At 38.8% G+C, this 27,963-nt stretch overlaps 4 protein-coding genes across 8 annotated transcripts; 2 read left to right on the top strand and 2 right to left on the bottom strand.

Moving 5' to 3' along the window:
* The first annotated feature begins 575 nt into the window (after nucleotides 1-575).
* On the top strand, nucleotides 576-4,037 carry cfap119 (cilia and flagella associated protein 119). The gene is made up of 9 exons (XM_026914539.3): nucleotides 576-966; nucleotides 1,059-1,093; nucleotides 1,181-1,246; nucleotides 1,359-1,522; nucleotides 2,281-2,351; nucleotides 2,477-2,593; nucleotides 2,703-2,775; nucleotides 2,874-2,972; nucleotides 3,108-4,037. Exons 1-9 carry the CDS (start codon nucleotides 949-951, stop codon nucleotides 3,263-3,265), a joined length of 801 nt encoding a protein of 266 aa, XP_026770340.2. The 5' UTR covers nucleotides 576-948; the 3' UTR covers nucleotides 3,266-4,037.
* On the bottom strand, nucleotides 3,493-11,269 carry phkg2 (phosphorylase kinase, gamma 2 (testis)). 2 transcript variants are annotated; one of them, XM_034309620.2, is made up of 10 exons: nucleotides 11,117-11,269; nucleotides 10,360-10,475; nucleotides 7,328-7,503; nucleotides 7,181-7,235; nucleotides 6,365-6,430; nucleotides 6,106-6,269; nucleotides 5,923-6,013; nucleotides 5,545-5,698; nucleotides 4,502-4,627; nucleotides 3,493-4,385 (listed from the first exon to the last, which is right to left on the bottom strand). In XM_034309620.2, exons 2-10 carry the CDS (start codon nucleotides 10,452-10,454, stop codon nucleotides 4,140-4,142), a joined length of 1,173 nt encoding a protein of 390 aa, XP_034165511.1. In that variant the 5' UTR covers nucleotides 10,455-10,475; nucleotides 11,117-11,269; the 3' UTR covers nucleotides 3,493-4,139. The 2 variants fall into 2 exon arrangements, with proteins under 2 accessions (XP_034165511.1, XP_034165512.1); XM_034309621.2 differs by having other exon boundaries at nucleotides 10,360-10,463; nucleotides 11,117-11,262.
* Nucleotides 11,270-11,336: 67 nt separating this feature from the next.
* Nucleotides 11,337-17,275, top strand: cbx1b (chromobox homolog 1b (HP1 beta homolog Drosophila)). 2 transcript variants are annotated; one of them, XM_053238683.1, is made up of 6 exons: nucleotides 11,337-11,696; nucleotides 15,416-15,488; nucleotides 15,604-15,793; nucleotides 15,933-16,092; nucleotides 16,214-16,308; nucleotides 16,454-17,275. In XM_053238683.1, exons 2-6 carry the CDS (start codon nucleotides 15,437-15,439, stop codon nucleotides 16,596-16,598), a joined length of 642 nt encoding a protein of 213 aa, XP_053094658.1. In that variant the 5' UTR covers nucleotides 11,337-11,696; nucleotides 15,416-15,436; the 3' UTR covers nucleotides 16,599-17,275. The 2 variants fall into 2 exon arrangements, with proteins under 2 accessions (XP_053094658.1, XP_026770629.1); XM_026914828.3 differs by having other exon boundaries at nucleotides 11,345-11,696; nucleotides 15,604-15,778.
* Nucleotides 17,276-18,241: 966 nt separating this feature from the next.
* On the bottom strand, nucleotides 18,242-26,716 carry nfe2l1b (nfe2 like bZIP transcription factor 1b). 3 transcript variants are annotated; one of them, XM_053238682.1, is made up of 7 exons: nucleotides 26,493-26,716; nucleotides 25,499-25,708; nucleotides 24,844-25,397; nucleotides 23,593-23,820; nucleotides 23,012-23,101; nucleotides 22,729-22,887; nucleotides 18,242-22,632 (listed from the first exon to the last, which is right to left on the bottom strand). In XM_053238682.1, exons 3-7 carry the CDS (start codon nucleotides 25,393-25,395, stop codon nucleotides 21,259-21,261), a joined length of 2,403 nt encoding a protein of 800 aa, XP_053094657.1. In that variant the 5' UTR covers nucleotides 25,396-25,397; nucleotides 25,499-25,708; nucleotides 26,493-26,716; the 3' UTR covers nucleotides 18,242-21,258. The 3 variants fall into 3 exon arrangements, with proteins under 3 accessions (XP_053094657.1, XP_026770626.1, XP_026770627.1); XM_026914825.3 differs by having other exon boundaries at nucleotides 24,844-25,708; XM_026914826.3 differs by lacking the exon at nucleotides 26,493-26,716 and adding an exon at nucleotides 25,845-26,486 and having other exon boundaries at nucleotides 24,844-25,708.
* Nucleotides 26,717-27,963: the final 1,247 nt, after the last annotated feature.

Genomic DNA, 27,963 nt, shown 5'->3' with positions numbered 1-27,963 from the left:
TCTCCTCTCCCCCTCTCCCTCTCTCTTCCCTCTCTTGCTCTCTCTCCTCTCCTCCTCTCTCTTTCCTCTCCCTCTCTTTCCCTCTCTCCTCTCTCTTTCTCTCCTCTCTCTCTCCTCTCCCCCTCTCCCTCTCTCTTCCCTCTCTTGCTCTCTCTCCTCTCCTCCTCTCTCTTTCCTCTCCCTCTCTTTCCCTCTCTCCTCTCTCTCTCTCCTCTCCCCCTCTCCCTCTCTCTTCCCTCTCTCGCTGTCTCTCCTCTCCTCCTCTCTCTTTCCTCTCCCTCTTCCTTAGAAAAGCTTCATCATATCAATGATTTATCCATTTTTTCCCTTTATTCAACAAGACGTTTTTAATCCTTTTATTATTAGAATTAGATCATGTGGAACATCTTCTACACAAGTCCCTGTGAGTTAGTCCATTACAGTAAAGATAACGAATTCGAAGGAATGCATTAATGACAGCCGCCGTTATTGTCAGAGCTGCTGTTGTTGTGGGAAATTAATCAACACCTTCTGACCAATCAGAATCAAGATCAAGAACTCCATCGCTTTGCGGTATACAGACTTTTAACAACCGCTGTAACAGAGAATTCACCTCACCGGTATGCCATACAGCGTGCCGTATTTCAAAATAAAAGTACGAAAGCGTCATGTTTTCCTTTCTAAATGAGCACCAGAGATTTCACAAACTCACGTCTGGTTTCGTGGCATGTTTGTTAAGGGTGCTTTTCTCTTTCAGAGAAAGAAAAAAAGCTCTGTCTCAAATCGCGTGTGAAATAATAGCATGCAGTGCTCTATACAGCTAACAGGAAACCATTAGCCAGCCTCGTTGCTAGGAGACGGCGCAATACACAACATTCTAAAGGTCTTATATTTGTGTCTCCAGAAGAGCTCTATTCGAATTAAAGTCGCGTTTATTTGACAAATTAGGCTTCAACTAAGAATATAGAGATGAATATTGGATCTTTGGTAAGACAGCATACATTAGAGTGAGACATTTGTTTAGTTGAAGATGGATTATGTTATTTATTTCTTGAGCTAATTGTATCCTGATATTGTAGGAGCCATGTCCTCTGAAGGCCAGAATATTGTTATGGTATGTCACAAGGCACTACAGTGAAATGTCCCTTATTGCACCATGTAGCTGACAGTAAAGGAATTGTATTATTGTGTGAACTTGCAGGGCAGATCTCAGTTACAGTGATGCAGAAGAAATCACCAAGACAGAGTCTATACCACAGATTTCAAGGTAATCTAATTATTGAGTGTGTTTTCCCTTATATAACCTATGCAGGTAATAAACAATGCATCAAACGTATCCCTAAATGTAAAATTGTTTTGTTACTGTTTGCTTTATCTAGAATTTTGTGCCAGGCCCTGCACATCGATGCTCCTGACCCACAGCGAGGCATTCTCCTCGAGCTGTACACAAACATAGTGCTATTCTGCAGGCAACAAAAGTTCAGTAAAGAGCAAACATCTGTTCTTCTGTCCATCGTAAAGAACGTGCATCAGCTCAACACAGGTGACATTTTAAAACAACCACATGCATTGGTTTCATACTGGGAAAAGGTAAACTTGCCATACTGGTGCACTTTATAAGAGAAAAGCATTACTAACTGTAGCCAGTGTGTTGCTATGCACAATTTATCAGCCCCCTTCTCCTGTATCCATCACTGGAAAGGAAACACCACAGGGCCATCACTGATCAGGCATTACTGAGTGATGGATTATTCTCAACGCCGTAGACATTATCAAAGTTATTATATCTATTACTGAGTTCTTATAGCTACTATCTTGTTTGACTGTTCAGTTAAATTGGGCTTAATCCAAGCATCAATAACTAAAAAAAAACAAACAAAAAAAACAAGTGGATCTAATGTGTTGTATATGAAAAGTTCAGAAATAAAAAAAAAAACAAAGCCAAAATATTATTGTGCTCTTTAAATAATGAGCCTAATATTTGAATAGTTGGATTATGTTTGGATGGCGTCTGTGAAATCTATTACAGTTAATGGTTTGAGAACCGATGCCCTGGTGTACACATATCAGTGATGAGGCTACAGTCAGTAATTGTATTGTATCTGAAGAAAATGGCCAATGAGTGCAGGTATGAGGTACGGGAATGGCCGTGTATTGTTTTCTCTGACACAGAATCAGCCATTCTATAATCCCCAAATAATGAATACAAAATGTTCAACTATTACAATCAGTTAGCCGTTCTTATGGTTTGCTAAAAGATCTGCTATATATTCTGAAACCTGTAATGAATAATCTTTCCAGAAACTCCTCTCAACAACATGGACCAGTGTTTCACATACTGCACTGAGCTTGTGCTTTGTCATTCTGTCAGAGTATGTACTTTAAACATTTCTGTTACAAGTATGAGAATATTAAACTTATTCTTTTACAAGTATAAGAATATAAGACTTTTTTTATAGTTTAGAATTTTTGTTGTTTGCTGTTTTTCTGTCTTTAGAGACCCCCTTTTAGTACTGATCTATTCAATTCAGAACAAGTGACCAAGATTATGAAATATCTCATCAACACATATATGAGACACTACCTGCTTTACAAGTATGTATTTACACCTCAGGTAAGTTTGGATTCCTGTACGATTCCCCTGCTGCAAATACATTATATAAATAAAGCTGTAACTTCATATTAATAGAATTTCCTTTATTGATTCTCCTCGCTGGGTCAAGATGTATTTGGATTTATCTTTGTCTTATGTTGGAATGCCTGAGGAGCTCACTACAGAACGACTAGAAAGCTCTGGTACAGAAACATATTATTTAATATGTCACAGACCTTATTATAGTTTTACACCTCAAACATCACCTTTCAGCTTTAAATTATATCTGGACATGTTGCAGAAGCACAGAATGAAACTGAAAATGAAGCAGATGGAGCAAGTGAGCAAGAGACAGCTTCTACAGAAATCCTGCCCACAGAGACAGAGGCGTCTAAACAAGGTACGCATACTGAATAACATTACTCTGAAAAACACTATCAGACAGACATATATTTGTTTAGACCCTGAGCATCTTTGAAACATTTTCATCAGTTCATTTTAATCATGATGAATGCACATGTATGTTCCCCTTTAGATCTATCGCCAAGGGGAGAGTTGAGGACAATTGTACAAAAGGAAATAAAGGAGGAAATGATGCGCTTGACTGCTCATCTTGAAAAACGTTTGCAGGAAAGTACTGATCAGCTTAACACTGCGCTCACTGCACTGGAGACTAGACTTCAACCTAAATAGTGAGCAAATGTCTTTGTCCCTGTAGACTAATTTAAAAACTGACATGTCTAGCTGTTACTGGAGCTTATGCCGGAAACCATATATACAAACGAAATTATATTTCCATACTCAGGATATATATAATTTGCAAAAGATGTGTTATATTTATTGCTATGATATTACTTTCTTTTTGTCAAAAAAAAAAAAATTAGAAAACATTATATTTTAAACAAGCACCCTTTCCAGTGTTTACTTAAAATGTAAGGATTTATTTGATTAATCAAAGTTCAGAATATTAAAACAGATAAATTAAACATTAATAATAGATAACAGCAGTCTTGACAGTGATAACACCGATTAAGCTTAATCTGAAGTTAATACAGTACTCAGTGATGAAAACGTGGTGTTTGATAGTCAAATGAAAAAAAGACTCAAATATATTTAAGGGGAAAAAAACCCACAAAGTGAGCAGGAATGTAACCATCATACACATTTGTGTAACCATAAATGACAAAATGTCAGAACTTTTATGCATTTAGTTTATGTTCTGCAAATTTATACTGTCCATTTCTACAAATGGTCAAATTACCAGGACAACTAAAGTGATAAAACTGAACTGATATAAAAATTTATAAAGTTAAATTTAGGATTAGATATTAGAAAAGAAAATGGCTAAGAAGTTAAAAGTGAGCTCAATAACTCACACGTAACAAAAAAAAAAGTACCTCTCATTAATCATGAATAAATAATTCTACTGTGGTTCGAGTGTGTGTGTGTGTGTGTGTGTGTGTGACTGGATTAATATCTGCTTTCCCTGAACTGTTTGAATTAAAAAAAATAAAAATACTATTATAACTCTTAATGAACAGGTTAAAAATAGAGTTTAGAATTACATTTAGCTCTCAAGGTCCTCAAGACCAAGTAAAACAATTTTAGTGGTGTTCTGGAAAAGAGCAGCTCGGTTCTGTTGTTCTCCTTTCTTGACCCAGTGTCCATATATGCGGAAAGCACAGCCATCGATGAGTTTGCGCACAGCTCGTAAAGAGTAAGGGTCCCTCATTAGGAGCTCTCGTGTCAGAGGTCTGGCCCGGTTGTAGCGAGAGTACATACGAATACAGGACAAGACTGTCAAGATTAACACCTAGAGAGATGACATAGAGACGTGAACATGATACCTAAGAATTCAACAGTTATTTTCAGCATCATATTTTAAAAGTGAAAATCATAAGGAAAAAGGTTAGTGTAGGCTAAAGCTACCCGGAATGTCTTTCTGGGGCTGAAGAGCCGTACATCCTCCTTTTGGTACTGAAGGAAGAAAGGATGAGTTAAGGCTTGTTCAGCTGTCAGACGAACTGAGGGATCCAGCACTAAAAGCCTTGAGATCTAAAGATAAAAGCAGTGTGAGAATGTGGTACACAATTTTAAATTAAACTTAAAAAATATTATAACATCCATGAAATACTTAATACAGTACAAAAAAGAGCACATTTTAAACAATATATTATACACTCATTGTCCACTTTAATAGGAACAAGTGTACACCTGCTCATTCATGCAGTCATCCAATCAGCCAGTGTGTCTGTCATGTGGCAGAAACACAATGCATAGGTTCACTGAAACAGGACAGCTGAAGATTGGAAAAACATCAGCTGGTCTTTTTACAAAATACAACTGTCTAGGTTCAATGAGCCAGTGCCCACTGTAGTCTGTTCTTGGCTGAGAGGAGTGGAACCCGACGTGGTCTCCTGCTGTTGTAGACCATCCACCTCAAGGTTCAATGTGTTGTGCATTGTGTCATGCTTTTCTGCTCATCAGCATTGTAAAGAGTTGTTAGACTGAGCAGTTAAACTCATACACTGAGTTAAAATAGATTTCCTGTCAGCTTGAACCAGTTTGTCCACTGTCCTCTGAACTCTCTCATCATTAAGGTGTTTCTGCTCACAGAACTGCAGTTCACTGTATGGTTTTTTTGGTTGTTTTTGCACCATTCTGTGTAAACTCTACAGACTGTTGCGTGTGAAAATTCCAAGAGATCAGCAGTTTCTGAAATACTCAAACCAGCCTGTCTGGCACCAACAACCATGCCACAGTCAAAGTCAGACTTCACATTTTCAGATGTGAAAGACCTCTGTATTTGTACGATTTTATGCATTGAACTGCTGCTACATGATTGGATAATTGCATAAATGAGCAGGTGTTCCTAATAATGTGGATGGTGAGTGCATATATTTGATGAAATAGCATTATGAGCAATTACTTCTAAATGAAAGATCATGCTCGTTTTAAATAAAGATTCATACCAAGTCCTTGACAGTATCAGACCTGTCGTCCCACTCCGGAGAGCTAAACTGGTACCGACCCTCCATGATCATTCGTAGCATCAGCATCTGTTTACGGTGCCAGAAGGGTGGAGACCCAGCAAGAAGAGTGAACAGAATCACACCACAAGCCCACCTGAGGGAAGACTGGCATTAGCAAACAGAAACTACCACTGTTACTTCAAAAAAAAAAAAAAAAAAACCCGTACAAGCAGAAGATCGTTTCTTCTAAAAGCTGTCTTAAAAACTTAATTCATACATAAAGCAGAATTGTAGCCATGTTTTTAGCTTTCTGATGGTCAAACAGAGTGAAATCCTTTAATCCTGAAACATCTCTGACAAATTCTAACTGAGACTTACAAGTCAACCTCTTTCCCATATCCTTCATGCGTATCATCCATTGAACATTTCAGAATCTCTGGTGCAAGGTAGCCCGGAGTGCCACACAGCTCTAACACAAAAGAAAAAACAAAGTCTATATGTATATATTCATGGGGAAAAAAAACAGGATTTTGATAAGGTACTGCTTAAACAGTCACTCACCTCTCAGCTTTTCTCCAGGCTGCAGCTGCACTGAAAAGCCAAAGTCAGATAGTTTAATGTGACCCTGGTCATCCAGAAGGATATTTTCAGGCTTGAGGTCTCGGTGTATGATATTAAGGGAATGGAGATACTGGACCGCCTCCAGAAGAGCACGCATCATACTCCTAAATGTGAAAAACTTACATTGCAGCAATTCACTAAGGAAAGAGATTATTGTTTCCTGACGTGTGTATAGACCATACTGGCTATAACTACACACCTGGTTTCTTTTTCGCTGAGAGTGACCTTTTCTGTTAAGTAGTCAAACAGCTCTCCTCTTCTCATGCTATATTGAAATGGAGCAGGAACAAAAGTGAGTATGAGGCAGTTACATGATCTCTCTTACTTGATCGTAATATTGTGATAAAGTACTGGAAAATGCTAAGTGCTGCATAGCAATTACTACGTACTTGTTTTACTACTTTATATTTTCTTGTATTAATAATTTGTGTGTGTGGTGGACTGGGTAAACTTTTCACATGTTGCTGCAGTTGACACACAAAAATAAAGAAAAATCAGGTTTTGACCAAAATTGGGGGTTTCTGCATATAGCATATTTGGACACCTCTACTTAATATTTCTGTTAAGTTACAGAAGAAAATGATTTCTTCAAAACGATGTAGAAATGTTAATAACTTTCTATACATGCCCAGGCTACTGCAAAAATGGCTCTGAATAAAGGCAGGTATAAAGATAAACATACTTTTCATGGTCATTATTATTTCTCTATTTTATTCATTCTATCATTCATTACATTTAGTTATTAAAATAAGAATTAAAATAAATAAAAAGCAGGTGCATTTAGGCAACCAGTATGTTGGTGCCTTTCAGTGGAGGTTAAAATGCTACAACTTTACTTGTGTTTGAAATGCAACAGAGAAACATATTTCAGTTCAGGAATCCTGCAGTTTCAGAATGATATATAGTAGAAAATGTCACAATTTCACAATGTGAAGGGTTTTCCCAGGCCACCCCACTTACTGAATCTGTTGTTCCATGACTTGCAGAAAAAGGCATTATATAAACCATTACTTACAGGTCAAATACCAAAAAGATGAAGGTTGCAGATTCATAGGAATCAATGAGTGTGACTGAGAACAGAAAAACAAAAATCGTTTTGTCTTATCTTTTTGAACAGCACAGCATCAGCTGCAACACAAAAGGTAAAAGTGCTAAAACTCACTGATGGACGGGTGTCCTTTCAGCACATTAAGAACATGGATCTCTTTTAGTGTTGAGCTCTTCACCTCCTCCAACTGCTGGGCAGTCATCTTCTCTGCTGTGATCTCAATGATCTTCACTGCAAATTCTTGTCCTGTGTGTTTGTTTACACACCTACGCACTACGCTGCTTACGCCCCTACATGCAGATAAGTGTTCTATATGAGCTTCATGCAAGACCAGCAAGAACATAGAACATCAAAAATAAATAATGCTGGTACACAGCAAAGGAAAAACATTCATTCTTTGGTTTACGCAGAAATAGGACATTCATTATATGGCCAAAAATAGGACATTCATTATATGGCCAAACGCGTGGACACCTGAACATTACTGCCATATGTGGGCCTTTCTCAAACTGTTGCCACAAAGTTGGAAGCACACAACTGTATTTAACACAATTGTATGGAAGCACACAACTGTACTGAATGTCTTTGTATGCTGTAGCATTACAGCGTCCCTTCACTGGAACTAAGGGGCCCAAACCTGTTCCAGCATGAAGATATCTCTGTGCACGAAGTGAGACCATGAAGACATGGATTGCCAAGGTTGGCGTGGAAGAACTCAAGTGGCCTGCACAGAGCCCTAACCTTAACCCCACTGAACACCTTTGGGATGAATTGGCATGCTGACTACGTGTTTGACCTCACTAATGCTATTAAACAGCAAAGGGGGGACAACATCTGGAATAGTATATTCAATGGTCACATATGGGTGTGACGGTCAGGTGTCCACAAACTTTTGGCCATACATGTATAACTTATAGTCTGGATTCACATCAGTTTTCAGAGCACATTCCTTGTCTAACTCATAAAGTACCTTTGTCTAAAATGTCTTGTTTCTCTGGACACTTTGGCTACTATGTTAAAATTTTTACTACTCCTATATTTATTACACTGCAGTTACTCCCTTATACTCTTTGTCATCTAATCAGGTACACCACCATTTAGATGCACTTTGAACAGTTATTGACTGTAACCAATCTGTTGCTAATCCATCAACCCCCCTCTACCCAATCTACTAATAGAAAGCAACCACAATAGGACCACTGCTGATTGCATATTATTTGGGCTGTGGACTGGTTTCAGCACAGCAATAACACTTGACATGGTAGTGGCATGTTAGTGCATTGTGCTAGTATTAGTCACAGCAGCATTAATGGAGTTGTTAAACACTGCTGGGTTTAAAAGCTGTTCACCATCCAAACACATCTAGCTATCAGCAGTCCAGTGGTCAGAAACTAAGCACTGACACAGGGCCAGAGGACGATTTACACAAATTGTGCAGGGAGATAGCTGAGCTATGGTCAGAATACACAGTGCGTAAATACTCTAGCAAAGCAGCTGTACCTGATACCCTGGTACTAGCACTACACATTGCCATTTCAGTTTCCCTGCTGCCCTGCAATCTGCATAAATACTCCATAAGTATTTGGACAGTGACACAATTTGAAGGCAGAAAGACCCACAAACTGAACTGAAGGTGGCTACAGTAAAGGCCTGGCAAAGCATCTCAGGGGAGGAAACTCAGCATTTGGGGATGTTTATGGGTCCCAGACTTCAGGCAGTCGTTTACTGCAAAGGATTTTCATCCAAGTATTAAAAATAATCCTAATATTTATGATTATGTTAGTTTGTCCGATTACTTTTGAGCCTGTGAAAATGGAGGGACTCTGTAAAAAAAAAAAAATGGCTGTAATTCCTAAACAGTTAATGCAATATTTTTGTTAATCCCCTTGAATTAAAGCTGAAAGTCTCCATTTTCACTCACACTTCAATCATATCTTGATTGCTTCATTTCAGATCCATTGTGGTTGTGTACAGAGGCAAAATTACTAAAATTGTTTCACTGTCCAAATGACAGTGGCCCCGACTGTATATATTAATAATACACAATTAATATTATCATCTGCTCAGTGGTTGATGGACATGTATGTATGTATAAAATTATATACATGTGTCGGTCTGGGAAAACCTGTCAGATGTCGCTATGCCTTAATTCTGGCAAACAGAAAAAAAGGTGAAAAATCATGTGTTTGGCCATTTTCTTCTGCCTATAACATACTTTGACACCTCATCTTCAAGAAACCATACATTTAAACTATAAATCGTCCTGCAAAAATTCTGTTGGGTCAGTTTGAGACATTTTAATAAACACTGTCAATCTGCCTAAATACACTATATGGCCAAAAGTTTGTGAACACCTGACCATCACACCCATATGTGCTTGCTGAACATCCCATTCCAGATTTAGTCCCCCTTTTGCCGTTATAATAACGTCAACTCTTCGGGGAAGACTTTCCACTAGATTTTGGAGCGTGGATGTGTGAATTTGCCCATTCAGCCATACGAGCATTAGTGAGAGCAGGCATTGATGTCAGGCGAGGAGGCCTGGGGTGCAGTCAGTGTTTCAGTTCACTCCAAAGGTGTTCAGTGGGGTTGAGGTCAGGGCTCTGTACAGGCCACTCAAGTTCTTCCACTGCAACTTAGCCAAACCCTGACTTTATAGACCTTGTTTTGTGCACAAGGGCATTGTCATGCTGGAACAGGTTTGGGCCGCATAGTTCCAGTGAAGGAAAATCTTGATGCTACAGCATACAAAGACATTGTAGACAATTTTGAGCTTCCAACTTTGTGGCAACAATGAGAGGAAGGCTTACACATGGGTGTGATGGTCACGTGTCCACATACTTTTGTATAGATAGCCTATGTCTAGAACTTTGCAAGCTACATGAGATTTCGTCACACATGGCATTGATGAAATTTTTGCATAGTTACGTGCTGTAGCGAAACAGACATAAGCCTAATCAATTCTGATTGTAATCAGATACTGTCAAAATCTGTCAAAATGTCCACGATGTAATCCTAAAATGCAATTTTTCACTTTTGGGGGTAACATAGCATTTTAAAATGCTGTAACTTTACTGCTGCTTGTGATATGTGAAATAGAGAAACATATTTTAGTTCAGGAAAGCCTGTAGTTCTCAGACACCCACCTGCCGATGACCTCCTTGGACTCGTACTTCTGGTGGAACTCTTTGGCTCCCACCCAGTGGGGCAGTTCCTCTCCGAGCATCAGATCACGCGTCATCTCCACAACCTGAGGAAGCAACTAAAACTCAGCCAAGTTACTTACACTCCTTAAAATAAGGGTTCCTCAGGGATTCTACCTGGACCCTTTTGTGACTGAGATTCCTCCATAACACATTTAGGTGCTATATGAAATCTTTTCTATGAGTGTACTCTTGTGTTACACTTTTACACTTTACAGTTATTACATTTATTGTTGAATTTTTGTGGTTATTACCCGGGTTTACTAGTCACTTGAATTTAATGGATTTTAATCCAAACTTTAATCACTTTAAGGTCTATAAATAATGTCACTTGGACGGTCGGTGAAATGTGCAGGAACAACGACTCCTATAAATAGCCAAAATATTGTTGTACACATTTAAATAATGAGCCTAATATTTGTATAGTTGGACTATTTCAATAATCCTCAAACAGCCCCGACACACCTATACTACTACTACTACTACTACTAATAATAATAATAATAATAATGAACAATATTTATACTCGAGTATAATGCCAATTTTTTTTTTTTTTTTTTTAAACACAACAGCAAGGGTATTTTGCGTGTTAATATTTAGAGTCTATCAGCTAGCTAGTTTAGTTTAGCTAGCTACATGTAACTTCTAGTCAAACAAACAACAAGAAAAGACTCAAAAACAACTAGAAAACACTACTCACGTGTAGTTCCCTAAATCATACAAGTCATTAGCTGGAGCGACAGGTTGAAATATCTACGTAAGGTAAACTATATTAAAGTTGACACCCTCGCTGGAGGACGAGGAATTCCCTGAACCTGTCATTAGCCAGCTAGCAAGATAAATAGGTAGCGCGGAACTACATCCGCTTCTTCTGTTGTCCTTCATAGTGTCCCTGCAGCTCAGTACTGCCACCAAGCAACCGGAGCGGGAAAAGTAACCCGCGTTTATTCAGTGACAAAATATTTTTTCAAACAATAACCAAAAAAATGGACGAAATTTTGACTACGGCTGTATAGGACTCTTCGTCAGTATGGTGGTCCTGTAGGTGCAGAATAATAGCGCTTGTTGTGAGGGAAGGAGGGAAGCACAGGACGCCTGCGCTGAGGCTGGAGCAGCCTGCCTACCGTGTTGTTATTGTAACTGATCCTCATTGTAACCCTCCAAAAAGCAGCGTTCAACACATCCGAACATTCACCCTTAATTACAGCTAAGAGCTGAACTCACATCTCTGTAACATTACGCGTCAGTGTGGCATCTTTTTCGGGGCGAGGCAGCTGCAAGTAAGTGTTTTTCATGTTATTTTTTTTCTCAGCCTCCTTCTGATGTGGTTTTTAATATACCCATGCGCCTGAACGCGATGTGCCAGATGAGCATCTCCTGCACCCGGGCTGTAAGTGTAATCTGCGCTGTGTGATGAACAACAGCATGAGGAAAACACACAGCTCATTCAGCCCGAGATTTGTGAAACGCTCCAGTGTATTAGAGAATCAACATGGCGGGGGATGCTTTGAATTCCAGCGAGGAAAAGTAGCCGCGTCGCCTAGACTTCTCTCATCCATTTTATTTAGAACGCCATCCTGCAGTCATTAGTACAGTCTTACATACATTTCAGCTATTCATCTGTGTTTTTTTTCTTCTGTACGGCTTATGGATTTGTAATACAGCGCTTCTGATATATCTGGAGCCTAATGTTGGCGGTATTCCAGATGTGCATTATAGATGTTACACCAGAACTTGCAGGTACTTTCCATATTTGTGTTCAGTCTCATCTCCCAGTATTTCCTTACTGCTATTCTGGCACTGTCTTAGCACTGAATCATGCATGAAAATGCATCTCCTGAAGCAAAGCTGGAGCCTATAAGCAAGATTTGAAGTGGGATCTTCACCACCTGAATGACTAATTTTGCTTCAGCACCCTCCTCAGGTGGGGTTCAAGTGGTGGCAGAATAAACAGCTGCATTTTCAGTGGTATCTCCACTAAACTGGATAAACACAACTTCTATAGTTTTGCATGATCTTTTTAGGAACTCGAAGAATCCAAAGTGTTTTAAGTCTCACATGGATAGAAATCCCTCCTGTATACACATAAAATATGTATAATTCTGAATAAGTATTTAGTTGACTACAGGTAATATGATGTTTGTTGGGTTTTATGTAGAAGTTACTCATGAACTATTAAAATATTTCATCACACAATAATATTGCTCCATGTCCACTTGTTGTTTTTTTTCTGGGTTCTCTGATTTCCTCCTAAAAACATCCCAGTTGGTGGATAGGCTAAACTGCCTCTATGTATGAATGAGTATATAAGTGTGTGTGTGTGTGTGTGTATTCCCAATCAATATGAATGCATGAATAATATTGATTAAACAACAAAAATGCTTGTGTACAATACAGCTGAGTGCAAATGTTTGCACCCCATGTGAGTGAAAAAAGTAAAATGTACCTCTGTTTTACAATTTATTCACAAAATACAGAATTCCACAAAGCTGAAAATGAAATCTGGATGTATCCTGCAACAGGAATCAATGCAAATAAAAATTAACACAAAAATGGCTTGATAAGCTTTTTTTCTCCATTTTGTCTTCAGGTATGCAAACTTTTGCACTCAATTACTGTATATTATCTATTCATCTCAGCAGCGTTTCCGTAGCTGCACTTGCACCAATGCTGAGAATGCTTCCTGCATGCCATCATGCAAGTTTGGGCCAACAACAACATTTATAAGCCTAATTAAAAAATATACAGACAGGTGAGAAAGTAAAAGGTAAAAAAACAAAGGCTCTGTTATGCTGTAGGGGACATGTTGCTGGCGTACTTGGGTACTTTGGCATACTTGTTTCTTTTTAGGAATTGCAAATCAATACAAAGTCATTCTGAGTTATCACCTTTATCCTATGATGAAACATTTCTTTCCTGATGGGAGTGGTTTCTTCCACAGGGTACGAGTCACTAATCTGACTTTTAAGACGATCATAAAAATGTATGACATTATGATGTAATTACAGAATAAATATTGTCTCATCCTAAAATTTAAGTGTTGATGCTGACTGAATAAAATTCTTTGGGACATGCTGTTATAGGAAGATAATTAACGACGGGATGGTGTGATGCGGCCGATACAAAGCGGAGTTACGTTTACCACACTGAAGATGGTTGTTTTCCTATAACTGCACATCCCAAACAGTTTTATTCCCCTAGCAATTTGCCAAAGATTACAATTTATAAATTTTGCTTTTAAATTTTAATTTTAACAACATATAGTTACATTCAATGTTGGGGAACATTCAGTTCTGTTATCACTTCGATTCCCACATCAGACTTTCTGTTTTCACTCGCTTTAAGTTAATAATAATAATAATAAAAAAAAACAGCTTGTCTTGTTAAAGGGGAACTGGAAAGTGCAAAGTCCTCACTCCTGAAGACTCTCCTGTGGCAGAAAACCTACTGACTGTTAAAAAGCACTGCTCTGTTCATAAATGTTAAATTATTGTCTCTTTACAGAAAGCTCCACTATATCACTGATCACTCATCCCTCTTTGTTACATAACACATTTTTTAATTGCTCTATTATAAGCTTTATAGGTGTGCCCACCATACAAGTCCCTATGAATGAGTTGTTACTACAGTAACAACTAATGTTATTGCAATATATTAGAACGAGAGCATTAATATAAACCTATGATTTAAATTAAAGTTGGCACTATTATCAGAGCTGCTGTTATAGAAAATTAATCAATAGCTTTTGACCACCACTGTGTTATAAGCAACAATAATAAGAAATTTGCTCCAGGTCTGCTGTGTTCTCGGTGATGGTTGCACTGAGTTTGTTGCACTAGCTAATAATAATAACTACCAGCAGAAAAGCTGTGAGAAACCAATAACATATTACTGATAACACCAAAAACATAACTTTTTAACATTATATTTTAGATTTTTTTTTTTCCTGATCGTTTTTCCCTTATCAGCTGCAGATATTTTTTTCATGACATGGGCTATGTGCACGACTATGGCTTTCCATGTCTTGTTACTGTCTGTCACCACAGCTCTGGAACTTGCTACGAAGCATTTCACTTCAATGAATATACAGTGTGCAGCTGAATATACGATGTATGTTACAAATAAAATTTGAAACTTGACTTCTGCACTGAACAGTAGCCAATGTCTAACTAGTACTGCACTATTACTACTGATATAATAACACTTACTATTCAGGAGCAAACATAATTGTTACATACTGTAATAGTTCACCATAGGTGGTATAAATAGTTATATAAATATAATTATTTATATACTTAGTATGTAGTATAAAGTTGGGACATATCCATGATGAAACATGTACCCAACCAATCACAAACATTTTTTTATCCCCCCTGAACAAATCTGTGTTTCAAACTATTGACAGCACATCCCAGCAAACACATAATATTTCCCCACTGGTTATTTTTTGAACTGTTTCATTTAACCATTTCATAAAATTCTGAGAAAACTCTATTTTGGTTAACAGACAGCACTGTTCCTGAAATGTTGTGGGAAATTTAAAACACAAATTTCTTTCTTTCTTTCTTCACAGTTATATGCCCACTGACAAGCTATATTCCTCCAAAGTTCCAGTAAAGTTATTAAAAAAATTTTTAAAAAAAAAGGTTTAATTTTATTTCAAAATAAAATCAAATCTGTACGAATATATAAATGACGTGAACACGTGCTGGTCATCTCACAGCTATAATTTAAAGAGAAGGGTTTTTTTTTAAATCTTTGGTTTGCAGTTTTTCACAGTGCCTCTGGTGTTGGTGATTTGTCCATGCTCAAGATATTATTTTCAGGCACTGAAGGGCTACACCACTGCACAGTTTAGTCTTAACACATCCAGGTCAGTTAAAGAAGGCGTTAGTAATGAAATGATGAGCTGAATATGAGAATAATATGACAAGTGCTTTGGCACCTCCCAGACCAGATTGTGCACACCTGCTCCATCTTTATTCCTGTGTATTTCCAGGTGTTAAGATCTGTTGCAAACATGAGCCAAACGCCAGAGATGCCAGTTGATGCTCCTGCTCCAGGGACAGAAGGTTTGGCATTTCATTTCACTTCGTAATGAAACAAGGGGCATTCAATACTTATTTTAACTCTCTGTCTAAAGTAGTGGCAGTGGACATGCTCATTCTGTCATTCTTCTGCTGACAGCACCTCCTGTTCAAACTGAAAGCAAGCAGCCAGCAGGGGGAAAGAAACAAACTAAAAAGAAAGTGGAAGAGGTGGTAGAGGAAGAGGAAGAGGAGTATGTTGTGGAGAAAGTCCTGGACCGACGTATTGTGAAGGGAAGAATAGAGTATCTCCTCAAGTGGAAAGGCTTTTCAGAGTGGGTATACATACGGTAATGTGTGGCATAGGGCTGAGTGATTGTTTTCTTAGTCAGCAATTTAGTTTTGTCATTTGCTTGGAAGGGAATTCATTTTTATATAGCTGTAGTAATTTATAATGCTAGTTTGATATATGCTGTGTATGATTTTCAGTGAAGACAACACATGGGAGCCTGAAGAAAATTTAGATTGCCCAGATCTCATCGCAGAATATCTGCAGTCCCAGAGAACTGCTAATGAATCAGGTGGCAAGCGGCGCGCTGAAGCAGATGGTGATGGAAAGGAGAGCCAGCCTAAAAAACGCAAGGATGAGGTAAGGATTTTGAAGAACAAGAAAGTTCATTAACTGGGTAAGAAGCATATTTTGAAATACTCAGAGCCTAACTCAACTTCATGGGATAAACCATGTCTTAATTACCATTCCTCTAATTTAGCCAGAGAAACTCAGAGGCTTTGCTCGTGGGTTGGATCCCGAAAGGATCATTGGTGCTACAGATTCAAGCGGAGAACTTATGTTCCTCATGAAATGGTGTGTATGGAGCTGGATGCCTGGTTTAAAACTGCCTCACCTCAGGTCCTGGATTAGATCATCCAGTTCCTGTTCAGTATCACTTCGAAATCTAGTGATCTCACGTGAAGTGACTTGTAAAAGGATGTTTTTTTTTCATTCACAGGAAGAACTCTGATGAGGCAGATCTTGTTCCAGCCAAGGAGGCGAATGTAAAGTGTCCGCAAGTTGTCATTTCTTTCTATGAGGAGCGTCTCACCTGGCATTCTTACCCCACTGACGAAGAGGAGAAGAAGGATGAGAAAAACTAGGCAAACTTTTGGGAGCTATCGGGAATATTTACACTTTTCATCATCTGAAGTAAAAGGCAGCAAAAGGTTTATATGATTTTACGAAAACACCACTGAAACTCGCAGCACCTCAGGCAATTAAACAGTACCTGTAATTTACATAGGCTCTGGTATATTTCAGTCATAGCGCTGCTACTGTAGCTAATCGTATTCAGTAGACTACTACTTTTTCTGTTTTTTTTTTTATCTTGCTCATGGAGATAGATAGCAGCTGGGCAGCTTTTTTACCCACATTGTGCTCCAGAGCCTGTGTAGATTACGATGCTGGCCATTTCTTACCAGTTTCCAAAAGGCTTTCTTTAATATATTCCTGTATTTCCTGTACATTGGACTGATTTAAACATATTGCTGCCTTAACTTATATTATAAAAAAACAGATTACATTTTATACATTTTTCCAAAAAGCAAGCCAAGTGAATGATTCTTGAAATGCCCTTGGAGAAGTACATGTACAGTGGTTTGAGAATTGACCAAGAGTCCCATCTAATAGTACTGAAAAGTCTTTATTGAAATTCACTCTTACCAGCAAAAACAAATCACTGTTCTAGTTATTAGGTGCTACTATTGAATAAGCCCATCTTTTGTCAACAACACTGCACAAATACACTCCCTATTAAATGTTCGGGGACATCTTGGCTTTTTTTTTTTTTTTTTTTTCTTTTAACAATCCTAAACACACCACAAAGCTGTGCAGGAGATATTTGGAGAGAAAGTACTCAGTTTAATGACATACTCTGCTCAGTCAGCTGGCATTAAGAGACTTTAACTCAACTGAGCTTGAGGAGTGGGAGTTAAAAATTCAAGACAGGTGTCCAGTCAGCTTCACAAACCTGTGGAAAGACCTGCAAGAGGCACAGCAGGGCATCTCCGAGGAACGCCTGCACAAGCTGACTTCTTGTGAAGAACGTATGTGCAGTAGATACAGCTGCTAAGGAAATGTTTTGAAAATGAACATTATGGCTTAACAGATTTTAAATAATAGGCAGAAATAGTTACATGTGATATTGTCCTCAAAATTAACATAGTCTTTAACTGCAAACTGGTGAAGTCATGTTAATTAAAAACTATTTTGAAAAGCTAGATGCCCCCAAACCATTGATAGTGTATGTTTGCACAGTGAGTTTCATGACCTTTTATATTCATGGTTTATTACCATATTGTAAATCAAGTGTAGTGTCCATGTTCAAGTTCAATTACTTGATTATGTTCTCAGATTCATGTATGTTTTTTATTTTTACACTAAATCATTCTTGTCAGTTTAATAAAAGTAGGATTAATGTAGTTGTTCTTGCTTTAATTTGTCTGTCACTGGAAGTAATTTGATGATATATTATACAATCTACAGTCTGTAGCATATGTCAAAGAGTCTGTGAATTACTTTGCCAATTTTCCAACGTTATTTCTGTAGAACAGTTGCGCCCTGACTTTCTCAATTAAATGATTAATTTGAGCATAAATATTTGCTTGAGAAGAAACTGATTGGGTGAAATCCTATTTGGCTTTGAAGGCACTGAAGTCCCTATACCTGTGTTTATTTTTCTCTCATATACCATATACATGTTGTATCCCAAACTTAATGACAAGGCAAAATATAACTTTCAAAATTAAAAAAAAAAAAAGTTTATTAACCAACAAATGAACAATTCCCAGATTGCCAGCAAATCTTTCAAAATAAACTAACAGGAAGTGAATCTAAATCAAAAAGGAGTCAGAAGGCCTGGTAAAATACAGAGGGCCAAAATATCTTTAAATCAAAACAAACAACATAAACATATTTACAAAACAAACAAGACACAAAAAAATCAGTGCATGACGACAAGTAGTGACAGCATAAGACCAGGAACTTAAACTATTTTAAGCACAATTTCCATGCCTGATCTTTTTTGTTGTTGTTTAAATAATTAACTTGATCTACTCCATACCTATTAAATATCGTAAAAGTTCTCTCGTCAAAATAATGGTGACTTTTTCCTCCTTGCATACTGCAACAACCAGACAGAGTGCCCCATGTACAGAGTGCATTTCCTGACAAATCGTCATTTTATGAATTGCAAATTCAGTCAACTTTCAACAAATTCTTAATGTAAGCTTGTTGTGGCCATTTTCAAATACTTATTTGAACATTCAGTTCATAAATAACACACTACTTGATGGGTTTAGAGAATACTGCTTTACGTGCATAGTTTGTAGCCGCATCTTTAAGAATGTGATTTGAAGGTCAGTGGTCTTCAACCTTACCTGCCGTTGTGGCTGTTTTTAATACCACTTATAAACAACACTTAATTCAACTGATCTTGGATTTCAAATGACTACCAAATATGGCTCCTATTCGGCTGGAATGAAAACCGGCAATCCAGCCACGCTGACCCACTGTGGATGTAATTAAAGACCCCTGGCCTAGGCGAGCTGCTTGATAACTTTTAATGTTTGTTTTTTTGTTTGTCTGAGGCCAGCCCCCATAGCTCTCTGGTTAGATTATACCCCTCGAACTTTTACAGTCATAAGATTGAGTTGAGTGCCAATAATGCGCTTTTGAGGCGTACACAAAAGTGATAGTACAAAAGCTGTTAAAACAACTTGGTTAACGACTCGACATAAATTGTGACTGGAAATCACAAGAACAAGACATGAAAAGATGTAAAGTAGGACTTGCACTTGGATATGAGGGTGCCACTTAACATAAGGTTAACATATAACAAGGTTATAATCGCAGTTGCATATGAACAATTCCGTGAATTTTCAATTCATAAAAGTATGATATAATTGCGATCTTTACGTACAACTACTTTTGACAGGAAAATAACTCCACACATGTGGCTCTGTGTGTGTGCTGTGTAGATGTGAGCAATGGAAACCGGTAGAAGTGAATAAATTATGAAGATGCATATGTCTGGTGAGGATTAAAGCTTTCTTATTAGTGCTAAAGCTCCATTTTAAAGATGTTATATTTCACATGTATGCTAGTCTCCTGAATAGTTCTAAAGCAACTGTTACGCTGCATTTCCGAAGCATGATCCGATTCCACTGTGGTACATGCTAAGCAGCTTTTCAGATCTCCAGGTGATTTTATTGACTAAACAGGAACATGGTAGTGTTCAGAAATTTGTCTGTTTAACTGGGGAAGTTCCACAAGTAAAAGAGAAAACGAAAAAAATACATTAATGAAAAGATGTGATGTTCACTTCACACTTTTACACACTGGTTCATCCAAAAAGGAACTACTACTGAACTATGCTCTAATGATGTGAACATTAAGCCAATATTCTCAATATTTCAGAGTATCACTGTCCATGTCATAATCAAACAGAAAAAGAGCATTACAGAAAACTACTGCAACTAAAAGAAACTGACTTGGAGTGAGAACTGTACTTTTTGCGCCTGTTGTTTGAACAACGTAGCAGTCCGGTACTAAGCCAGAAAGTAACTCTGAAAAGCAGGTGACGAGCTGAAATTCAGCATAACAACTCTGTACAGTTTTTTTTGTGGTTGTTTTGATTTTCTTTTTTCCTTTTTTAGAACGTCCGGTTTTAAGCAATGAAATGCTCTTGACAGAATTCAGGAGAAACAAAATCAGGCCTGTAGCTTATGTAGAAGTTTATGCACATGGGAAGAAAACTACTGAAAGGTTCAAGGAGGAGATTCTCACCTTTAAGCCTGCAGAAGAGAAACAACTGCTAAAGACTGAGAGCTTACAGCCAAGCGACAGAGATGATTTACAGCAGTGAGCAGAGCACAGAAGCTGATTTATTAGTAATGCAGTGTGCATCTTTACTCAGTATTTAATTTTCATCTCATTCATTCCAGCCTCAAGCATTACCTCAAACTCATTCTTAACCAGCCTACTTTGTCCAACTTTTCCTATTTCCATGGCAAGTGGCATTTAATACCCAGAGAAACCTCTGTCAGGTTTCACATGTAACCGTCCAAAGGAAATGTCATTTCCTTGTTATGTCATTGAAATCACATTGGTGTAGGTACACAACTGACCACTGTGATGGAACCAGAAACAAAAGAAATGCACAACCACTGGTTACTAAGGGTATGCTTTCTTTTGCATTTGTTTTCTCGACACAAAAGTTCATCTTCCAACTTCCCGAGAGCTTCTCCACCATCTTCAGAAAGAAGGGCCTTCTTCTTTAATGCTAAAGGACTACCAGCAGGGTAATCACACACCTCAGAGGCCAATACTAAAGAGTCTAATGACCTTTCCAAGCCGATAATTGGCTAGCCTTACATTCATTTTGGTTTTGGGATCTTGATGGAAATTAAGGTCAATTCCTCAATTTATTCTCAGATTAGTCAGTGTTTCCACAGCCGCGGTTTGCCTCTTTTACTCTTCTTAGATTCAGTCAATTCACCATTCTGGTCATACTCCAAGTAAAACAACAGAAAATCGGTACTTTAAAAAGCAATTCTGCTTCATATTTTCTGGAGAAAACATTTGAACCAAAGAAAGAAACAAGGAGAAAACCTAATGCAGGAACAACACTGACAGTGCAATTTTCTTTTCCTTGCTAGAATCTTCTCAAAGGAAAAAAACAGCATTTACTTCCACCTTATAGTAATTTTTTTTTTTTTTTGTGGTGGTGGAGCCTTGGCAGCAAAACAAAGGAGCAGGTCCTCACTTCTTTTTGTCCTTCGGTTTCTTGTCAGGCTTCCGGCTTTGCTCAAGAGTCATGCTTCGTGGCGTAATGAGCACGCTACCGTCAGCGCTGTACTGCAGGCAATACTCACTAGCAGGGTAAGGCCTGCCTTCTTCATCACGCAGCTGGCTGAACACTTCCTGGTAAAGGATCTGCACCTTCTGCTTCATCTGCCTGATACAGCGCAGGCACTCCATCTTCTCCTTCAGCAGCCGGGCTTTGTCACGCCGCAGATCCTGCACACCTTGCTCAAGGTTGATGATGGTGTCCAGCTTGCGTTTGCGGCAGTTCTGTGCAGCCATTTTGTTTTTGCCACGTCTGCGGATATCACGTATGAGGGAAAGCTGGGCCTCGCTGAGATGGTGTTTGGACAGAAGCTCGTTGAACTCTTCAACAGGAAGGTTGACAATTTTATCGTTGGAAAATGGGATTTTCATGGCTCTGGCCCGACGTTCATCGCGGCTCGACTGCTTGTCGATGAACTCTCGTGGTGGATGAATCTTGGTTTGTTGTAGGTGTTTGTCTCTGCACTTTTTACTGCAGGATCCAAGCAGCTGGGGCTGCTCAGGGTATGAGGAGGCCAGTGGCAGATTGTAGGTGTGGTTGTGATTGATGCTGTCCAGCTGTGGCAGGTTATGAAAATGAGAGGGATCTTGATAGCTCATGCGGCACAGCTTGCTATATTCGGGCTGGTAGCCCCCAACGGCTCCCTCCTCTGCTTCAGCCGTGGCCACTTCAGAATCTGTGCTGTAGCCCACAGCACCTTCCTCAGAGAAAGTGGCAGAGGTGGAGGACGAAGATGCAGCCGAGGAACAAGACGTCTCAGAGTTGCTGGGAGAGACAGGGCTATGTCCAGAATCCAAAGACAGTCCAGAGTCCGAATCAAGCTCATCTTCTAGTTGAGAGGCTTGAGCCTGACTGAACCCTTCCTCCATTGCAAGGTCGAGAAGGCTAATTTCGTCCAGCATGGACTCCTCCAGCAGGCTAACAAAGGGATCGGGCAGCACTGGGGAAGAGGTTAAGTTGTTGGTGCTGTTGAGTGGTGGGAGGAACAGCCCAGTAAGATTTGTGACTCCAAATGTTGAGTTGATATTAGATGAATTGCTGGAGGAGAGCCTAAGGAGAGTAGGCCTCTGCCCAACAGAGGGATCTAATTCAGAGTTGAAAAGGTTGGGGAGGTCCTGGCTGCAGCTTGGGAGGGATGCCTGATGGAGGCTCACATCCTGGTTGATCAGACTGGATTGTGGAACACCAAAACTTGTCATTGTGCCAGATTCACTGGTATTAGCACGAGTGTTATTCAGGTTATTGTTGAGATTGGTATTTTCTGCTGTGTTATTCATATCCATGTCCTAGGGGAGGGTTGACAGACAGGTACTGAGTGATTTTGTCAAATTTAACCATCTATTATGCCACAAGCTTCTAAAGAATGTGCAGAGAATACAAACCTGCAGTTCCATGATTGCCATTATGTCCTGCCATTGCTGTTCCAGGTCTAGAGGTGCATCAGACTGAGGCAAAGGGGCAGGCAGTGAAAGCCCCTGAGATGTTGAAGGAACATTTTCTGCTGGGCCTCTCAGTTGCGGGTCAGCTTCTGTAGCTTGGAACTTCAAAGTGACCAGAGGAAGACAATAATTGAAGGAATCACTTTCTCAGAAAAAGGAATTTAAAAAGAAAGAAAAAAAAAGTCATTCCTGATAACAACATTGGTAATTGTCAAGAAACTGGTACCTCTGATTCCTCTCCAAAAGGGAAGGTGGCCTCCAGAAGCCTTAGGCATTCCTGTAGGGACATTGAGGTCTGTGTGCCAAGGCTGGAGAGCTAGAGTAAAAGATAATGAGAGAGGTTAGTGCCTCTGCAAGGTCAAATTGCTCAAGCTGTGCATGATCTTTTACCAAGACCCTCTTGGTAATTCAGTAATCTTACAAAAGCTACTACTATTCATATTCATTCTTCAGTTTACTCATCTGTGTAAAAATCTGACTACTTACACACTTATAAGCTTTTAAAGCAATGCTGTCTAAAATATGAACTTTTTTTGTAGCAGTAGAAATAGATTTTTAGTTAATACTAGAATAAAACGTGTGCAGCTATCCTAACCAACTGGATCATAAATGCAATATGGGAAACTTTCCTAAATGCTGTTGTTACATACATTTCAGAAATAAACTGCAGCCCTCATGCACTTCAGTCTTGCTTAATCAAAGAAATATAGAAAATTCATACATTACACTATCCACAACAACAACAACAACAATAATAATAGCAATAATAATAATAATAATAATAATAATAATAATATTCACTGTTACCTGCTCAGGTATGCTCTCTCCGGTCTCTCCATCCACAAGAGTTATGCCCTGACCCTCCTGCAGATTGATTCCATTTCTCCAGTCCTCCTCCTGCACACCTGCCTCCTCATTTGCCTCATTCGGTTTATCTGCCTCACCATCCTTCTGCCTGCTGCTGTAGTTAAACACTTCCCGTCCAGCTCCGAGGTCAATATCCTGTCTCCAGAGAATATCTATAAGGTCTATGTCCTAGAGAGAAAAATGGACGACCATGCTGAGATCAGGACACTGAGTTTATAAAAAAAAAAAAAAAAAAAAAAAAAAAAAAAAAAAAAAAAAAAAGGACTTGGTCCAGGGACATAGTTAAAAGAAGAATTTTGACTGACATGGGAAAATATTAAATCGTTGTTCCGAGCAAATTTCCATGCAAATGTGGAAAAGATGTAGTTCTGGTGTAAATCCACGACTGAGAGATACCCAATCATAAAATGTATGGAAAAAGTGTGTTCTACAACATATTACAACCTAAAGGACTGTGAAGTCCTCCCAGGACATCTTCAGTGGCAAAGTGATAACACCACTATAATAAGGTCAACTGACAACCAAAGGGCAAGTGACCTTCCTCTGAAGGGCAAGCTAATTAAAAACTAAGAATGCACAATGAAACGGCATGCCGATGCCTTACTATTTGCTACGTGGAATTTTAAAAATGGTTGGCTAGCTTATGCCACGTCTGCATCTGATATTTAATCCTCTATTGCATCAAACTGACCCAGATTCTAGGAATGGATTAGTCCTGATGCATTTTAGGTATTTTGCAGCTGCATTTGCTAAAAATAAACACCAACACCTTGAAACTTCATGATGATTAAGGGGAAAAAAACTGACAAATACAAAAGGTGCTTCTGCTCTCCTTAAAACTGCCTTCTTTGTAATCTCAAGGTTTCTTTTCAGGAGTAGTATGGTATCAGTGGTATCTCATACATACATATATCATTCATTACCATTGAAAAAGCACAGACAATACCATAAAAAAATATTATGCTATATGTATAATCTTAGGTCAGGAAATACAACAAGAAACTACACACATACATCACTCACAGTAGGAGACAGCAGCCACACCCATTTGGGCCACTCTCAAAATGCAGCTAGATTTAAAAGAAGTGAGGTGACTCATCTATTTGAAGGATTAACAATTAATAATATTAGAAAAGAATCATCAGTGTCACAACAGATTTAGTAATATTATGAAATTATAAAACACTGCACCTCTTTAGAAAGCTCATCAACGCTGTCTCTGTTGCCTTGCTCCTGGTTGGCCTCAGGGGCCACAGCACCCAAACTGTCCTCTCCACTAAGGTTGTAGGTTGACTCAGAAGTGCCGCCGGTCCCTCTCATGGCCGAGGGTTCAGGGCTGTTCACGTCCTCCAGGCTGCCGCCATTGTCCAGGGCAATGCTGGGACTGGACTGGCTGGCTGCAGACACCACGGTCTCGGGGTCACGGTGCACCAGCCAAGCGTTCAACTCAGTGCTGGGCACACGCAGGTGATCCAGAGAGCGCACCTGATTCAGCAGCCGACGAATGGCAAAGAAATGGTCCAGGTCCACGCTTTTCGGATGGATGCCATAGCCGTCCAGGGTGTTGCGCAGGTTGTGAAACTGTGTTTGTGTGTAGGCTGAGCTCGGGCCCAAGATGATTTCGCGGAGCGGGGGCAGCTGACTGTTTAAGTAGGTGTCCACGTCCACCCGCACCCCAATGAGACTCAGGAGGATAGTGAACTGAATCAGACCCTCTGTGAAGTACTTTTTCAAGTAAAGCATTTCTTGGCAAAGGAAACAAAATGAAAGTTAAAAACAAAACAAAACAAAAAAAAAAAACAAAAACAAAAACCTAACAGAACGAGGGTCAAACTGGAACACTTACAGTCAGTGTTCTATATTGCATAAATGAGTATAAAATGTAGAGAAACCATTACAAAATATAGTGTTTTTACAAAAACATTGGCTTGTGGTAAGAAGGGGGAAATGGGGGGAAAGATGAGGGTTCCTTTGTTCTCAGTGGCGAATGTCTATCCTGTCAGATGCTGAGATTCCACCATTCAATTTTCAATTACTCTCTGAAAGCTCCTCCAATCTGCATAAGAAAAAAAGGAGAATTAGCAGAACATTCCAGGATCAGTAGTACACTGATATTTTTCCCCCAAATGTTTTCCCATAAAGTCTGATTCTTCTTGGAAGTTTGTTAGCTTGCAGCTCTAGCATTAACGTACGTTAATGCCTCCCTCCTCTTCGTGCCATCACGAGCCCATCTGCCGACCAACCTCCCACTCGGCAAAACAAACAGAACAGTACATGTACAATTTCCCTCACGCACATGATGAAAACAATAAAAGTTAGATATCGATTTCTGTACAATGCCAGCGCCCTAGAAGTCCATTAACTGTTCACCGAATACGAAACAGAACGATATTTATTTGCTTAACATCCAGGAAGTGTTCTCTCCTACTTCCGCTATCGGCACTCACCAGCAACGTTAGCAACAAGTGGCGCAACAATTGCTGATTGGTTGAGGAGCTTTTCACAAGCCAATGAGAAGCCTCACGCGGTGGTGTTTCTCCTATCACCACCAATGAAAACGTTACAGGGGCGGGCATTGAGAGGAATCTACTGGGGACGCCGAATATATCAAAACATCTTCAACAATCTTACGCGTTTATGTATTTATGATATACAGACAACAATACGCGTAAAAATGAGTCCTACTAAATTAACAAATACTATAAGATTATATACAGCAGCACTTATCCATTATACGTTAGCAATGAGCAACAACTAGCTGGCTAGTTCCACAGCTCCAATCAGGCTAGGTGGCTAACCTAGCTAACTAGCCAGTTTTCTAACAGTCTTTTCATACTTACACATAAAGAGTTTAGGGATAAAACAGCCCGAAACGTCTAGACGGTATTCAATAGCAACATAAGGCAGTCACTTTCTTGAAAAAGTCACTTATTTCCATAGATTTACTTAATGTTGTCGTAGTCCACTTGTCTTGAATGGCCCACCATGACTTGCAAAATTTCTCCCTTGCCGATAAGTTCCCTGACAGAGGAGCACGTTTTGACAACGCGCATGCGTAGAATATTCCAGGGCTCAGGTCTGAATGAGATCATTAATCAGGAAAAACAGCGATAACAACCGCCCCCTTTAAAGTAAAACAGATTCCAGCCTGTATAACTTTGTCGCTTTACTAAATCAGGAAAATAAATAAATAAATAAATAGATCGATCGCTTTCATTGTTAATTTGAAACATTTCTACAATTGTTAGCATAACCGACTCCACAGCACTATAAATAAAAGCTGAAAAGTATCGAAGCTTCCGCCTGGTTGAAAAGAAAAAATGCATAACATATTTTTTGTTTATTTTTGGCAGCAGTAGTATGTCAAAATGTTGACATATTATGCCAAAAGTTACTCAAAATATTGACTCAAAATTCTGATTTATTACCTCAAAATGTTGGCATATGATGTGAAAATGCTGTTATCTTAGTAAAATATAAAGTGAAATAATCTTAGCTAGTGCATAGCTCAGAGCTGTTTAGCAGGAAACCTCATTAGCTAGCTTTGTAAGTGACTAGCTGGCTAGTTTGAGAGCTAACAGAGATTTTTGTTCAAATGATTTATTAAATGGTGAATTCATACAGTACACAGCACCTGCTATTCCTATTAAGCATATTAAGCACTTTTTCTGTACACAACAAACAAATCATCACTCCCATTTCCTGTGTGAATGGACAGTAGAGCCAAGTAATCAATATGTAGTGCACATGGATCAAAGGTCATGGGCTAGCTCCTGCTACCAAATCACAAACATTTCTTTTAAAAATGATTTGGCAGTTAGGAAAATCTAAACCTTTAGCATAATAAATAATTATTTTGGTATGCAAAGTAAAAAAAAATGGACATAATTCAACATAATCCTGCAGTAATGGCTGCACAAAGTAAGTAAAGTGGTAATATAATAACACATTTTGAGAGAAAAAGTTAATATTTTGAGATAAAAGGTGAAACTGTTGACGTAAGTCAACATTTTGAGATAATAATTCAGGACAGTGAGATAATAAGTCAAGATTTCATCAAAATAGGTCAAATTTTGACATAAGTTTAAAAAACAAGTCAGGATTTTTTTTTTTTAGATAATATGTTAAAATTTGAATAGAATATGTCAACATTTTGCTGAGATGGGGTTTAATAGTTTCCTCATGGACAGGACCAGCTGTTTAACTTAAAACCCTGTAGGGAAGAGAGCATTCAGGAATGAGGCTCTTTAGGCTACCATTAAGATCAAGATCAATTACATAACAACAAAACAACAACAACTTCAATAATAA

Source organism: Pangasianodon hypophthalmus, chromosome 12 (assembly GCF_027358585.1).
Source record: "Pangasianodon hypophthalmus isolate fPanHyp1 chromosome 12, fPanHyp1.pri, whole genome shotgun sequence".
NCBI lineage: Eukaryota > Metazoa > Chordata > Actinopteri > Siluriformes > Pangasiidae > Pangasianodon > Pangasianodon hypophthalmus.
The sequence above is the reverse complement of the archived record's forward strand: the minus strand, read 5'-3'. Positions and strand labels throughout refer to the sequence as shown.

Excerpts from the sequence above, each read along its gene's own strand:
- cbx1b (XM_053238683.1), top strand. The coding sequence starts at position 15,437 with ATGAGCCAAACGCCAGAGATGCCAGTTGATGCTCCTGCTCCAGGGACA. Across the intron at positions 15,489-15,603 it reads TCCTGCTCCAGGGACAGAAG|CACCTCCTGTTCAAACTGAA; the intron begins GTTTGGCATTTC and ends TTCTGCTGACAG. Across the intron at positions 16,093-16,213 it reads CTAAAAAACGCAAGGATGAG|CCAGAGAAACTCAGAGGCTT; the intron begins GTAAGGATTTTG and ends CCTCTAATTTAG.
- phkg2 (XM_034309620.2), bottom strand. The coding sequence starts at position 10,454 with ATGACGCGTGATCTGATGCTCGGAGAGGAACTGCCCCACTGGGTGGGA. Across the intron at positions 7,504-10,359 it reads TCCAAGGAGGTCATCGGCAG|GGGCGTAAGCAGCGTAGTGC; the intron begins GTGGGTGTCTGA and ends ATCTGCATGTAG. Across the intron at positions 6,431-7,180 it reads ATCTTTTTGGTATTTGACCT|CATGAGAAGAGGAGAGCTGT; the intron begins GTAAGTAATGGT and ends ATTTCAATATAG.
- nfe2l1b (XM_026914825.3), bottom strand. The coding sequence starts at position 25,395 with ATGCTTTACTTGAAAAAGTACTTCACAGAGGGTCTGATTCAGTTCACT. Across the intron at positions 23,821-24,843 it reads TTGATGAGCTTTCTAAAGAG|GACATAGACCTTATAGATAT; the intron begins GTGCAGTGTTTT and ends TTTTCTCTCTAG. Across the intron at positions 23,102-23,592 it reads GAGAGAGCATACCTGAGCAG|CTCTCCAGCCTTGGCACACA; the intron begins GTAACAGTGAAT and ends CTTTTACTCTAG.
- cfap119 (XM_026914539.3), top strand. Across the intron at positions 2,594-2,702 it reads AGTATGTATTTACACCTCAG|ATGTATTTGGATTTATCTTT; the intron begins GTAAGTTTGGAT and ends CGCTGGGTCAAG. Across the intron at positions 2,776-2,873 it reads AGAACGACTAGAAAGCTCTG|AAGCACAGAATGAAACTGAA; the intron begins GTACAGAAACAT and ends GACATGTTGCAG.